Raw genomic sequence first — 14,338 nt, 5'->3', positions numbered from 1 at the left:
GCTTATCAGGAACAACTTCTAATGCACTTAAAGCGTAGCTTTGAAAGGTTGTCTGAATGTTTTAACTTTCCAAGCTTTAATAATATTCAGACATCAGTCATATATAGATTTATGAGTACAAAACAGGCACACAGTTTTACTTTCTATGTGGTATAAGTTATATTTTACAGTCTGTGGTATCATTTACCAGAAATATACTTTATTCATAATAATATCCTGCACAAAAGGGTTTATGTATTCCATGTCTTTTTTAAACTTCAAACTTTCTGCAGTGTCAAAAGCGTGTGTGCATATTGTATCAACTATGTGTGGTGAAGTTTTATATTATCTATTTATGCGCCATACAGCACATTGTGATGTTTCCAAGCTACCAAGAAACAGAAACCACTATACTGAGAGCATAATACAAGGTGCTGCTCTTCCAAGAGCAATGTCTTTTCCTCTTTAATTTTATTCAAAAATGTTAAGCATTTTTTTGCCATACTGCTCTTAATTTACTTCCAGAAAAGAAAACAAAAAAAACCTTTTGTGATACTTTGGAAGTACACTGCAAATAGTCTGTGTTGTTTTATCTCATGTTATATTGCCACACATGCCAAAAGTGTGTCATCATTTGAAAACCATAACAAACTTTAAAGAATGTGTTTGAGTTTCATGACTAAACATTTTGAGCAACAACTGAACTCAAATCAACAACATGGAGATTAGTTTTTTAGAAAATGAAGCCATTCCAGTGCATCAAGCAGTGCAGGACAAGGATTTTATTTATTAATTTAATATACTTTGTAAATACAAAATATGTCGCAGAGCCGCACAACCGTAGTTATTGCGCTTATTGTTTTCATAATTACCAAGGAACTGAAAAATCAATCTTAATGATGTAAATTATTCATGATGACAGGGAAACATTCACTAAATCCTGAATGTATTGCTTATTGGTACATTTTATGTTACTTCAGTTTTGTAAACTGTTCCAGTGATACTCACTGATCCCCTCAAAACTGATGGATCAGCAGTCTTGCGTTGAAACGCTAGCATTACTAGTGTATTTCTACAGTGTGTTCCTGGACGTAGACGATATAGTGGTGAGTGTTTTCTCCCTGAGTGAGGACTGTCAGAGCCTCCAGGGCATGTGCGTCCTCCACCACCATCACCTGGTTACCAGTTAGACCCCCCTCTGCGTTCACCACCATCAGCTGGTTGCTGCAGTTACCGACTTCCTGCTCATCAGCCACCTGCAACTTTAGCCACAACTCAACATCAACATTTTGTTGTAACCACTCATGATTTCCTGAGTAAGTGATGTTGTTTACCTGTTGTACGACGGTAACAGTGCCAGGAGCCATGGCGACCATGGAGGTAACAGCGTCGTGAGTCTCTGAACTGAATTCAGTGATCTGCTGGATATTAACTGAACACAAAAGACACATTTATTGTGTTACATAGTACATATGCTAAAGTACATTAATAGCAAACATAAATAGGCATAGCCATGAGCATCACTTCCCCCAATTATCATGGAGGATAAAAAAAAAAAAAAAAGTGTTGGTTTGTCTGAGTCAGGTATGCTGATGTTACCGTCGTCCTGCAGGGCTGTTACAGGTGCTTCTGTCAGCTGCTCTTCATTCTCCACGGGAACATACTGGGCATCTACTGCCTCCCCCACCTGGAAATTTATACATATTGCAGAGATGGTATTATGCTGAAAATACTGGCTTTGATAAATAAAAACATTTGATACTAAAATATTATTTTTAGGTTTGTTAATCAGAAATATAATTTTTGATGACAAGAGACTTGGACTCTGTTTGGCTGTACTTGAGCTTAATGCTAATGTTAGCATGCTAAGCAGGTATAATGTTTATCATGTTTACCATCTTAGTTCAGCATGTTAGCATGCTAACATTTGCTAATTAGTACTAAACAAAAGGGAGCTGAGGATGATGGGAATGTCATTAGTTTTGCAAATATTTGGTCAGAAACCAAAGTATTGGACAAAATGAAATTCTGACCTGATAATGGTGCTAGAGGCAAAGTCATGGTGTCACCAAAGTGATTACAATTCATCCTCTGAGGACTATGAATTAAATTTTATCAATCCATTAATCCATCAACTAGATGTTGAAACATTTCATGGAATAAGTGAACTGTTTACCTCCCAGGTGCCTTCTACCACTTTCAGGCTGTGTTTGCTCTTTAGGTGGCGGTTTAGCTCCCACTTGGTGCCATAAACAAATTCACATTCAGGACATTTCATACCACCTAAACAGAGTAACACACAAAAGCTATTTTAGGTCATGCTGAATAAATTATTTGTTCTGTACAAACCCCTAATTTTGCCCAACAGTAACTATACTTACAGTTACTACAATAATTTTATACTAAGTACGCACTGTATGCATGAGTTCATACTGCTATTACAGCCTGTCAAGTGCTGTCCTGCTACAGGCGAAAGTAATATTAAAAGATATTTCTCCTAGCATTAAAGAGAGTCGACACTATAATGTCAACCATACTTCTTTATCTTATCTTTATACAGTATATACTACTGTAGTAAAATATAACTTTGAAGTATAAGTTTGAGAGCAGACCTTGCTGTTCCAGAGCATCAGGGTTAGGCAGTCCAGGTCCGGCATTCTGATATTTCTGATCTGGGTGTTTCATGTTGTAGTGTCGCTTCAGGGGACCAGCAATGTTACAGGAGTAGTGGCAGTGAGCACAGCGAAATGGCTACATAGAAAGACAAAAACACACACAAGTTAATGTAAATGAAATATCTGTAAGACAGGACTGCATTTGAAATATTAATAGATTTTCTAAACAACATATATATATTTTGTCAAAAAAATGACTGATCATGGGTGGAGCTTAGGTTAGCTTTATGACTCATTTGTACTGTGTATTTCTACATACTGAGGCTAAAAACTGTGTGTGTGTGTGTGTGTGTGTGTGTGTGTGTGTGTGTGTGTGTGTGTGTGTGTGTGTGTGTGTGTGTATTCTGACCTTAAACTCAGCATGTTGTTCCATGTGTCTGAGTAAAGAAGGTTTAGAGACCGAGGTGAAGTCGCACTCTGAACATTGAAACCGTTTCCCTAAACAAACACAAAATAATTGCTCTTATATTTACCGTCGCTTTGCTCTTCTTCTCTTGAATAGACAAATAATAAATAACCGGTACAATAGCAGTGACAACAATGGCACTACAAAAAACATTGTCAGTGACAGAGTGTACGTACCTTCATCTGTGTGGCTCAGTCTGTGGCTTTTCAGCGTGACTTTAGATTTGAACTTTTTACCACACAGATCACACAGGTGATGTCTCTCTGTGTTGTGTCGGTTCATATGAGTCTTCAAGTTACTCCTACTGCGGCCTGCATAGTCACAAACACTGCAGACGTATGGCTTCAAACCTACACACATGGACACATGTATGCAAACACACACTTAAAAACCAGCAGACAGCAACAAAATGCTAAAAAAAAAAAAAAAAAAAAACTTTTTTTGGAGTAAAGGGATATAAAAATGTGAAGAAACGAGATGGACGGGACTGACAATCTTAAGTGACAAGGACAAAGCTGCTGAAAAACGCAATGAGCATATGCTTTGCAGTGTTTTTTGGTAAACTAGCTATATTCGCTGAGACCTTCATAAACACCTGTCTTCCAGCTACCTCAGCCTCAGGACAGATGCAACTTCAAGGTAAAGAGTTTATCAAGGTAAGCGAGTGCTAATGAAGGGACCAAGGGGAAGAAGAGTACGACTAACAGTTCACTTCTTCAAGACAAAACATTGTACATTACAGCTAAATCAAAAATACTTTATTGATCCCCGAGGGGAAACTCTTTAAAGAAGACATGCTTTATGTGTTAAACAATTTCAGAACAACCATGTATTCATCAGCCGTGCAGTGATTTTAGCAGTCTTACTCATTACTAATATTAGTACTCATTAGATTCCCAGTTAAACAAACATATAGCAGACCAAAAGTTACACAGAGACCAAGAGACCACGGCAAGAGAAAAAGAGTCCTTAAAACTGAAAAAACAGCATGTCTCATAACTTTTATGTAGCTTCTGCCTATCTTCATTGCCAGATTTCTAATTCTTTCATCTTTCAGATAATGCCAGCAGCATACAAATGGACAATTTTGTTTGTTTGTGTAACTTGACCAACAGGCTAATTTCCTTCTACAACATCTGCAGTGTGTTTTCAGTCTAGTCCTGGAGGGCAGCCAGGAGGAAGAGAGACAGATGGAAGCTCAGATCACGCAGTAATTAAGCGGTGAAATTCTGTGCATGGACACTGATGGGCCCAGATGTGTTTCTCCACACTCATGTTGTGTGTATGTGTTTGTCTGTGTTAAAGGTAGAGGAATATCACACCTTGGTGGGCCCAGATGTGCCGTTGAAAGTCACTGCTGTTCTTTAGGAAGTAGGAGTCACAGTAGGGGCACTTCTCTGCGCGCTGCACCATCAGTCCTTTACCCTGCACAGGTGGTGTGTCTGTCCAACACATACGTACAAACACAAACACACAAAATGAAATTGCGACCTTGGAAATGTTGTTGAATTTGGCTATGTGACTCGCTATTTATTATTATTATGTCAAGTGTGATACAGTAACTGTGGTTCAAAACCACAAGAATGCTTTCATTTAAAAAAAACAAACCCACAGTTATGGCCTTCTACAGTATGTATTCACAATGAGAAACCTAAAATCATAAATAGGGGATGTCATACTGTGAAATTAACATAAACATGCCAACTACAGAGCAAGAAAAAACAGCAGAGCTGTCAGTTTTCTGGCTCTGTACGAATGTTTCAGCCTACAGTTTGAATTTGGCGCACAGTGGAGAATGAACAAATGCTAATACACTGATTCTGTTTTTAGAGAACAAACATTAACAGGAAGTGTGTGTGATTTGTCTATGTCTGTAGATATATTTGTGCGTGTTTACCAGGGTGGGCTGTTTTGATGTGGTGTTTTAGTCTGTGCTCTGGATAGCTGTGCTGGCAGACAGGACAAGTCACACTCTTCCCCTGTAAGCAACAGCAAGACGAAGACATAAAGAGATCTGACAAACCTCACCAAGAGATATCAAGAGTTAGTGTTTTGAAGGAGTTATTTTTCCAGTAGGGTGAAGGCTAGTTACCTGTTGCTGGTGCGTCCTCAAATGGGCTTGAAGCTTGTATTTGTCTGGTGTGGTGTATTTACAGCCGGGATTCGAACAAGGCAGAAGCAAGCCACTGTGCTTCTGGATCTGGTGCCGCTTTAAAGAGCTTTTGGTGATGGACGAGTAGCTACACTTTGAACAGTAATGCGAGTGCTCCTTGGTGTGTGTGCGTACATGGACGTTATAGTGGACTTTGTACCAGAACAGTTTACCTTTGGAGCAGAAAAAAAGCAAACATGATTCAACACTCAAGCAAGAATGTAATAATAATATGTAATATAAAGTAAAATAAAAAATAAATTAATAAAATAACAGGACAAAACAAAACCAGCCTACTCAAGGGGGTTTCATCATCTCACCACAGTATTGACATTCCAGATCTCCATACATTTTCCTGAGCCGCTGGAAAGACTCCATATTAAGCCGAGTCTTCCGAAGAGACGAGAACACCTGCTGAAATGCACTCTGATGGAAAACCTCCGACACCTACCGGAAAACAAAGAACAAGTCAGACTGCCAATAGCAAAGCTAAGGAGGAGAAAGTCTGCCTCAGGAGACGATGAAAAGATGAATACAAGTAGAATTCCTCTAAACTGAGTTATGTATTTCAGACACATAAGTGAATTAATAAGTGATATGTTGTCTAATGAAATTATTTTAATTGCAGCATTCCTAATATAATGAAGAAAGTATCAGGAGGAGTAGTAGTTTAAGCAGCGGGAAGATGAACTTCCTAAAAAAAGGGTCTCAACTGTGTTAAGTAATACTGGCATGTTATCGTTATTTATATTTACTCATAATGACATTAATAAATGTCACTGAGTCATAATCTTTATTGAGTGCAAAAATGATTGGCTTCCACTGAAGAATTTAGTGCTGACATTAAAGCCGCAACAATTATTCGATTAATCGATTAGTCGATCGACAGAATCGATTAATCGTTAAGTCATTTTTTAAGTACAAAATCCCAACATTCTCTTGTTTGAGCTTCTTAAATGTGAACATTTTCTGCTTTTCCTTGTTAAAACATTACATTAAATTAAATGTTTTTAGGTTTTGTTGGTCGGACAAAATAAGATACTTGATGACATCAACAGGGGCTCTAGAAAATAGTGATGGGAGTTTTTAAACTGTTTTCTGATGTTTCAGAGGTCATATGATTAATCGAGAAAACTGGCAGATTAATCAGTTGTGAAATAAGTACCTGTAATTAATTTACCTTTTCTGATTGTGGAGTTTGTCTATCTTCCCTTGGAGGAGCTGATGACAAAGATGTGTGTGTGTTTTTGGCAGCATGTGTGTTCTCATCAGCTGGGGGTGTGCCTTCTTCAGTGCTGCCCTCCAAGAGAGGGGTGTGAATGCTCTCTGGTGACAAAAAAGTCTGTGCACTGTCTTCATGTCTGTGCACAATTTCAGCTGCAGGGTTGCATGAGTCTGCCACGTTGTCCTGCGACTTCTCCACAGCTGTTGCTTCATCCTGTCTTTCAGGGGGAGGTGTGGTTTCCATAGAAATCGCTTGATGGAGCAGTTCTTGGGAACCTTGCTGTGCACCTCCGTTTTCTAATTCTTTCCCTGTCTCTCCTTCTATCACCTGCACTTCTTCTGCACTTTCACCCAGAGAATTAGCTCGTTCTTCCTCCTTCTCCTGCACCCTATCTTCGCTCGCTGCTACTCTCAGCTGCTCCCCTTCCCCTTCTCGCCACTCCTCCTCTCCTACACCATTTCGTCTACCCTCCTCTATCGTCCTCTCGTCTTCACCCTCCTTCTCTATCCTGTGCTCTTCCTTCATCCCTTCCTCTGTATCTTCCCTCTCCTCGTCCCCCCACATGCCTCCTCCAGGCTGTATCAGATAGTAGCTGTTATTGATACAGTCGGTGAAGGCCTGCTCCTGGTCCAGCTCAGGGTGAGACTCTTTCAGGTGACTCTTCAGTCTCTGAGAGCTGACAAACTTCCCGTCACACACACAGCACACGTACAGGAAGAGGTGCTTCCTGACGTGAGCAGTGAGGGCGGCCATCTTGGTTGCAGCATGGTCACAGAGGAGGCAGGCGAACGGACGCTGGGGACCGTGGACCAACAGGTGGCGCTCCCGCTCGAGCTGGTTCTTAAAGCGCCGGTTACAGGTAGGACAGTGGTAGAGGAGCTGTCTGAGGCCCTGACGAGTCTTTAACCTAGAAAACATGAACAGATAAGAAGGGCAGGTGTGTCAGATGGTTGTTATTAAACAGGTAGATGGGAAGGTAAAATAATGTATGCTATTCAGATCCAACCTGAGTTGTTGGTAACTCTGGTGGACAGCAGGGTCTTTCAGGTTATGTCGTTTCTCCATGTGTTTCAGCAAGTTCTTTACATCTGAGTATTTTTTCTCACAGAAGCTGCAGTGCTGCTTCACCTTCAAATGGACTCGCTCTATGTGGACCTGCATTACCAAAAAACACCCAGAATTAGTGTTGCAACCAGAAAAACAGTGCAGAAAACTGATCCACTCTATCTGGATGTGTAAACCAGACTCAATAGAGAAACTCCTTCTCAAAGTGGACCAGTACGAACACAAAACAAAAATACAGCTACAACCAAAACACAAGATTACATGCATAAAAATAAATGCTGTATTGCAGTATGAAGATAAGAGGTAACATAAATTAAAAAACAACAACCTTACCCTGATTAAAAGGAGTTCACATTGTATCTCGAAGCCTGTATGTCAATGCTAATTATAGGATATAACAGTACTACAAATATTATCAATGAAAGCAAATAAAGTAACAACACCTTGAGGTGTCCTGGGCTGAGGCAGTTGAAAGGACAGTGCTGACAGCTGAACTTTTCTCCTGTGTGCTTCCTCAGGTGAACATTCAGGTTGGCTTTGAAGGGAAAATCAAGTACGTAGGAGGTAAGTAAGTAAGCAGCTTTTACAGGAATTTAAAATAGTTTGAAACTGCAAGTGCAAGTTTTATAATTTTGTTATTTAAAGATTGCAGAAGTTACCCTGGTCTGCTATATGTTTTATATGCTTCCAGTAATTTCATGTTGCTTGTTTGAAATGTTTGATATTTCCAAATTTCCTCATGGGGAGCATTAAAGACTTACTGATTAAAATAGTCATTAGCAATATTTGGTAGGTAGGTAAGGTATTTGATTATATATTTGAAGGAGCAGTTAAGACATAGTAATGTCATTACAGCCCCATCCCACCCATGATCCAACAAGGGACACTGAAATAAATGGGTTAAAAGCAACACATGCCCAAACCAAACTGCACCAATTTTTATTGCTTAATTTTGTGTAAACACAAACTTGTGCCATCAGAATAATTTGAAACATGCTGTAATCACATACAACCCTACAAATAGGGGCATGTGGTGGTTATGACACATACCATATAACCTGGGAACTGTCCTAACACCCCTCTCTCTCCACGTTTCTTGTCAGAACCTTCAATTTACACTATCTCATGAAGGAACATTTAAAAAACAAATCTTACATACAACAATTTCATTCTGTCTCACTTTTAATAATCAAGCTGACATCTCTCTGTGGACTTGACAACAGTTTCTCCTGTGTGCCAGTGAGCCTTGATTTACCTTTGATGGCTGATGCGTAGTCACAGTGTGGACACTGGAACGGTTTCTCCTGGGTGTGTGTCCTGAGGTGGGCGATCAGTGAGTGTCTGAATTTAAAGATCTTATTACAGAACTCACAGGTAAAGATCTTCAACTGGCTCTGAAGTAAACTGGAAGACAGCGAGTGACAATATTACATCTACCAGTTGACCAATGTCATTGTAGTTGCTAGATGAACTTCTTCGACTGGCTCTAGGCTGCACAGAAAACAACATTACCAATAAGCAAACAAACTAAATACCTTTTAAATCCTCACAAAAATAGGGAAAGCAAATGCTAACATCTCTTTTCTGTTAGTTTACAACCAGATTTATTTACAGTAGTGTGTAGCTTGTAATTTACACAGAAGCATTAATCTACTGTACAACTTCTATAAAACAAAAGCAATGTTAATACATTTAATAAAATATTCATACAGTACTTGGTAGCATCTTGCTTGATAGAATATTCCTGAAAGCCTCTGCTGGCTGCTGCTGCTGCTGCTGCTGCTGTTGTTGTTGTTGTTGTTGTGGAGGTCGGGTCAGAACTAGGAGTAGAAAACAAAGGGATTATTGATAGGTTGGAGTGCTCCAAGCAGAAACTAGCAGGACCTGTACAACATTATTTATGCATTGAATTGATAAATCAAGTCTCATTGTCAGATTTTCTATATCAAGTTTACTGACAATTAGTTAGCATGACCATCAATTATGTTTTACATTCAAAGAAGGAGAGATGGATATTTTCCATTTTATTACCTCGGCTCCTGATCTGTTTTAGGGTTACCTTCGCAGGCAGTGGCTTCACTTGCAAGGTCTTGTGACTGACTCTGGAAGACTGCAGACTGAGAAAATATATTTGAAAAATTAGGTGAACTGACCATTTAATGTTCCTATGTGTTGCTGTGCTTACCTGAGGTTGAGATTGGATGGCTGCAGACTCTGTTTCCGCTGAACTGTCCTCTACTGGAACCATTTTAGAGACACCTGTTGAATTAAAAATATGTTTTCTACAACAGTCGAGTCAGTTGTTAGCCAAAATGTAAAAACTAGCACAAAAACAAGCTCTTGAGGACTAACCTGGAAGTGTTTTATCTTCTGTCAGAACAACACTGATGACCGACTTTTTGTTTACTGTTGCTAGGCCTCTTTCTTTGGAGATGCAGCTTCGATTAGTTCTCGGGGTTCTTAAGCTGCCCATGTCTACAAGCAGAGAACAAGAAAGGTTCAGACCGCTAGCACTATAAAACTGAACCCAAACCCTACTCAAACAAATCCAGGAGAGTGCTCTTATGAGGGAGAGTAAAACTGAGTATTTATGCAGGTTAAATACCTGTAGACAACTTTCAACCACTTCCAAGAGTATAGTTAGGGCACACCACTAACTCAGTAGATGACTAGCTAATTTTTTTAACTTTTACTTTTTTATATAATATACAGTAAATCCATCACAATATTTGTTTTGACAATTCATCACAGATCACATTTAGCAGTGATTTTAAAGTAGCAATAAGGTGTCTCTCTTGGTAAGATTTAATTTGAAGAAACCATGTCCTGATCTTAAACTTACCCTTTTCTCTCCTGAGTCCTGGTCTTGCTGAGTTTTGTTGAGTCTTGTGTGGATCTGCTGCCCCAGGATCCAAACTCCCAGAACCTTCAATGCCTGCTCCACCACAGATGCTCCCTGAAAATGATTATGTCTATTTAACAGATTCAACTAAAGTACAATAAATGTATGTCAATGATATTCTTCTGTAGTTAACACATAATATGGATAATTCCCAACATGCTCCCTCAAGCCACCCCAACTTACTGTTCTGTGCCTCTTTGGCACATATTAACTTTTCCTATTGCTGGTTCGTTTCACTCCTTACCATTCTCCTCTTCGTCCTCCTCCTCTTCCTCTTCTCTCAGGCAGATGTGTTTGAGGATCTGTCGTCTGTTGCTAAACGAGCGATGACAGTCTCTACATTCCAGACCCAATATCCCGTCATGGCTTTCGCCTAGCAGAAGAAAACAAAAAAGAGTCAGTATGTGTAGCATATTTACAAAAATCACTAACGAAAACAAATTTACTTGAAGAAAATAACACTCTAGGCTTAAATATCTGCACAACAATTTAGTGACTGTTAAGAAACGTTAGGTTAGTAACCAGGCAAAAGCCAGCTGCCCAAAATACTGGCAGTACTATTTGTGAGCGGATAAACGTGTGTGATATCTCATTTATGTCAGTTGAACTGTGTCTATTGTCACTCAACCAGCAAGGTGATATTCACAATTGGAGTAAAAGTGTGTCAGTTTTATTGACCTTTTATACATAAAAAAACATAAAAAAAAACATAAATGAAATTGGCTATAAACTCTAAGCAAGCATCTTCTCTCATGTAGAGGGTACTTATCCTGTCTTCTACATGAAAAAGTAAGAATTATGGGATACACATAAATGGCAACAGTACTACCTTCTATTTCGCAACATCGTCTTTCTCCCTCCTCCTTATTCCCTTCTTCTTCTCTTTGAACATTATCCTCTGGAGAACGGGTGGAGTCAGTCTTCAAATCTGTGCGCATCTTCTTCGTAGAGCCTTTCGGTCGTCCTCGTTTCCGCTTCACTGGCCTCTCTGTGGGCCAACAAGACAGCAGAACAGATAAGAAGATAACACTGTGTTTTTTTTTTAAAACAAAAATCAACAACAAGCTTATCGTACAATTATTTTCTGTGTAGCCAAAGCCTGATATACTGTGGCTTATGGCTTGTGTCTTCGAACTCCATTGTTATCCCCCAAATACAAAGGAAAACAGATAAGAGTTATAGTGTTGCAGTGAGTGACATATTCCTGTGTAGTATATAGTGTATATTTTTCTTTATCAGTTGTTCACATTTGTATTTGCTTTGCATTTTTGTCTTGTAAATAACCATGTACAATGAATTTGATAGGGGCTTCAGTCAAATACAGTCCTACTACTAATAGTACTAAAAGTCCAATTAATGTAGTAATAATGATTATGAAATAGAATGTATATTTTTTAACATGAATTTGTGATAGTAATCCTGGCAATGACATGCTAATCTGACCTGCCAGCATCTCCACAGGCTCTCCTTCAAGAGGCTGCAGTTCAATGATGATGTCATCAGGAGGCTCCTGCTGGGGGTGCCGCTGGGAGCAATGGGCCAGAAGCTGAGAGCGACTGGGAGTGAAGAGGTTGCACAGCCGACACATAAACACAGAACCAGCTGGAGAGACAGGAAGAAGAAAAGTGGCAGACCAAGAGGCAGAGGGGGGGGGAGTTTTTTAAAAGAGAGAGTGAGAGAGGTTAAGGCCATTTGCCTGCTTCAAAGCAATGGAGCAACTTTTGTTATTTGGAGTCATTGTAGCCCAATTTCTTCATCCTGAAATTGGTCTTTCTTTGGCATGACAGAATGTATTTAATCTAAGGTGCCAAACAGACAAATGAATGAAAACTTACTTTACCCACAGCATATTGTATTATGTTATTTTTAGTTTGTTTGTTTGTTTGTTAATGTTGAAATTGTTGACATTTTTCTTCTTTTTAATTTCCATATCGTACATGCAATAGGAGTTAAAAGTAGGGAGAACATAACAGAACAGTCTGTTTGGGCTCATCGCTCCTACTGGCCAGCAGTCTTGTTCACACCCACTCTCTTGATGGATAACATGGAGGGAAAGGTATTCAACAGAAAAGGAGGCTCTGATTTTTTTTTCTCACAATTAGTTATTGAATGTCAACATTGTATCAACATTTTTTGTGGATGTCATTTATATGGATTATAATTAATAACATAGGACAATTATTCAGTCCATCCACAGTTACCTTGATCGAGTTGCTCTTCTTTTCTGTGAAATTTACCACCACCATGATTATAGTTATATCAAGAACGAATGAAAATATGAGCTAGCGTTATTTTTGAGTGTTCGTTAATGTAACTTTTTAAATAAGGCCGATAATCTGTCTTTGTCCACACAATTTGGTGCTGTCTCAAAACTTTCATCATTAATAATCTAATGGTCAGAGGCACATCATTGAGTTTGAGGGCAAACGTTAGTCAACTGACATTTTGTGCCTTCACAAACACGTCAAACTCTCTGTAGACTACTTGTACCTTTATTGCAAAACAAAAAATATGTAAATAATGTGAATAAAAAATAAAACACTAAAGTTAAACTAAGTTAAACACGTTTGTTTATTTTGATTAGGCCCAAACTAACATGAAGACCAGACAAACATATTCGAGTTGAAGCAAGCCAAAATTCGTACCTGCTTTTTGTCCATCCATTACTCCAGCGTCTAAAAACAAAAGAATACTAATTTATCGATGGATTTGAGGCATCATACGACTAAATATAATCGCTAAATTTAGATTTAGAGCCTAATTTTACATTACGTACATAGAAATTTCTGTCGAATCTGCCACACAAGTCCTTTCAACCAGCGGAAGCGGATAGGACGCAGTGATACTGTAGTCGACAGAGCAGCGCCCTCTGTGGCGGGAGGACTGAACTGCGGCTGTGACGGGAACTACAGCATTATCATAAGGTCAGTTTTCCTCAGAGAAACATATTATGGCCAAGGTTTTCTTTACTAACATCTTTATTTTTTAGTACAATGTGTGGGACATTGTTGACATATCTAAGTACAGAAAATTGTTTTTCTGTCACTAAACATTTATTTGACTGGAAAATCATTACATATATAGAAATGAGAGGCTTCTCCATATTTTGCGGTAACCACAGAATCTTAAGAATACATTAAAATATTACCGGCCAAAATAAAAATAATCATAGGGTCAATAACTGATTTGGAAAAGTGTTGCCAAAGTATTTTAATAAAAATAGAGGTACAAAATAGACAAGACACAGTTTTATGTTGCAGATTACAGACAGAATAGTTCCTATTAACATTTACGTTCAGTATCTTAAAAATATTCCTTGTACAAACAAATGTTAGACAGCTTAAGATTGACCACCCTTTATTAATAACAAAAACTGTGGCAAAACGCAAATGTTTTACAACTTACTGCTGCTAAGATATCATATAATTTTACAGGTATGCTCACTAAATGGAGTGAGACACCATATTGAATATGAAGCCTCTGGGTGGTGACCTGAGTAGGCTGAATTATCCTTCAAGGCCTTAGTCCTCCTTCGTACAAGGCTTATAACAGTGCAAGGTGGTTAGTACCACTATGAAGCACTTGCAAACTCACAGTTAGATGGTCAGTACAAGTGAAATGTTGATGAGTGCGCAATCAAAGCTTGATTTAATGTAAGACAATACAACCATTTAAGTAGAAATTAATGAGAGACAGGAATTTAAGGACAGTTTTACTATAAATGCATATAAATACATGTTTATGTTTTTTCACTTGTTTTGCTAACTCTACCTTTGGTACTGTTATTATGCCACAGTGAATTATCTATCTTCAAGCTTATAGACTGACTTTATTTAAACTTATAAATCCATTAATAGTGACAATTTGATATATGATTTTTATTATAGAGCTAGTAAAGAGCTAATAAACTCACTGATTATTCAATTAGCTGTTT

General features: G+C 38.6%; 1 protein-coding gene across 2 annotated transcripts; it reads right to left on the bottom strand.

Annotated features, from left to right (window-relative positions):
* Positions 1-746: 746 nt before the first annotated feature.
* On the bottom strand, positions 747-13,268 carry LOC122881560 (zinc finger protein ZFAT-like). 2 transcript variants are annotated; one of them, XM_044207887.1, is made up of 25 exons: positions 13,181-13,268; positions 13,050-13,079; positions 11,848-12,006; positions 11,234-11,392; positions 10,649-10,777; positions 10,345-10,458; positions 9,855-9,977; positions 9,688-9,761; positions 9,534-9,619; positions 9,218-9,322; positions 8,758-8,906; positions 7,946-8,037; positions 7,444-7,592; positions 6,393-7,344; positions 5,533-5,659; positions 5,153-5,385; positions 4,958-5,039; positions 4,383-4,502; positions 3,237-3,410; positions 3,004-3,092; positions 2,592-2,730; positions 2,156-2,262; positions 1,579-1,666; positions 1,314-1,411; positions 747-1,241 (listed from the first exon to the last, which is right to left on the bottom strand). In XM_044207887.1, the coding sequence occupies exons 2-25, from the start codon at positions 13,066-13,068 to the stop codon at positions 1,041-1,043; spliced, it is 3,768 nt and encodes a 1,255-aa protein (XP_044063822.1). In that variant the 5' UTR covers positions 13,069-13,079; positions 13,181-13,268; the 3' UTR covers positions 747-1,040. The 2 variants fall into 2 exon arrangements, with proteins under 2 accessions (XP_044063822.1, XP_044063823.1); XM_044207888.1 differs by lacking the exons at positions 10,345-10,458; positions 10,649-10,777; positions 11,234-11,392; ... (1 more) ...; positions 13,050-13,079; positions 13,181-13,268 and having other exon boundaries at positions 9,688-9,784.
* Between the last annotated feature and the right edge of the window lie 1,070 nt (positions 13,269-14,338).

The sequence above is a fragment of the Siniperca chuatsi genome, linkage group LG9, assembly GCF_020085105.1.
Source record: "Siniperca chuatsi isolate FFG_IHB_CAS linkage group LG9, ASM2008510v1, whole genome shotgun sequence".
Classification (NCBI taxonomy): Eukaryota; Metazoa; Chordata; class Actinopteri; order Centrarchiformes; family Sinipercidae; genus Siniperca; species Siniperca chuatsi.
Note: the sequence above shows the minus strand (reverse complement) of the source record. Positions and strands in the feature narration are given on the sequence as shown.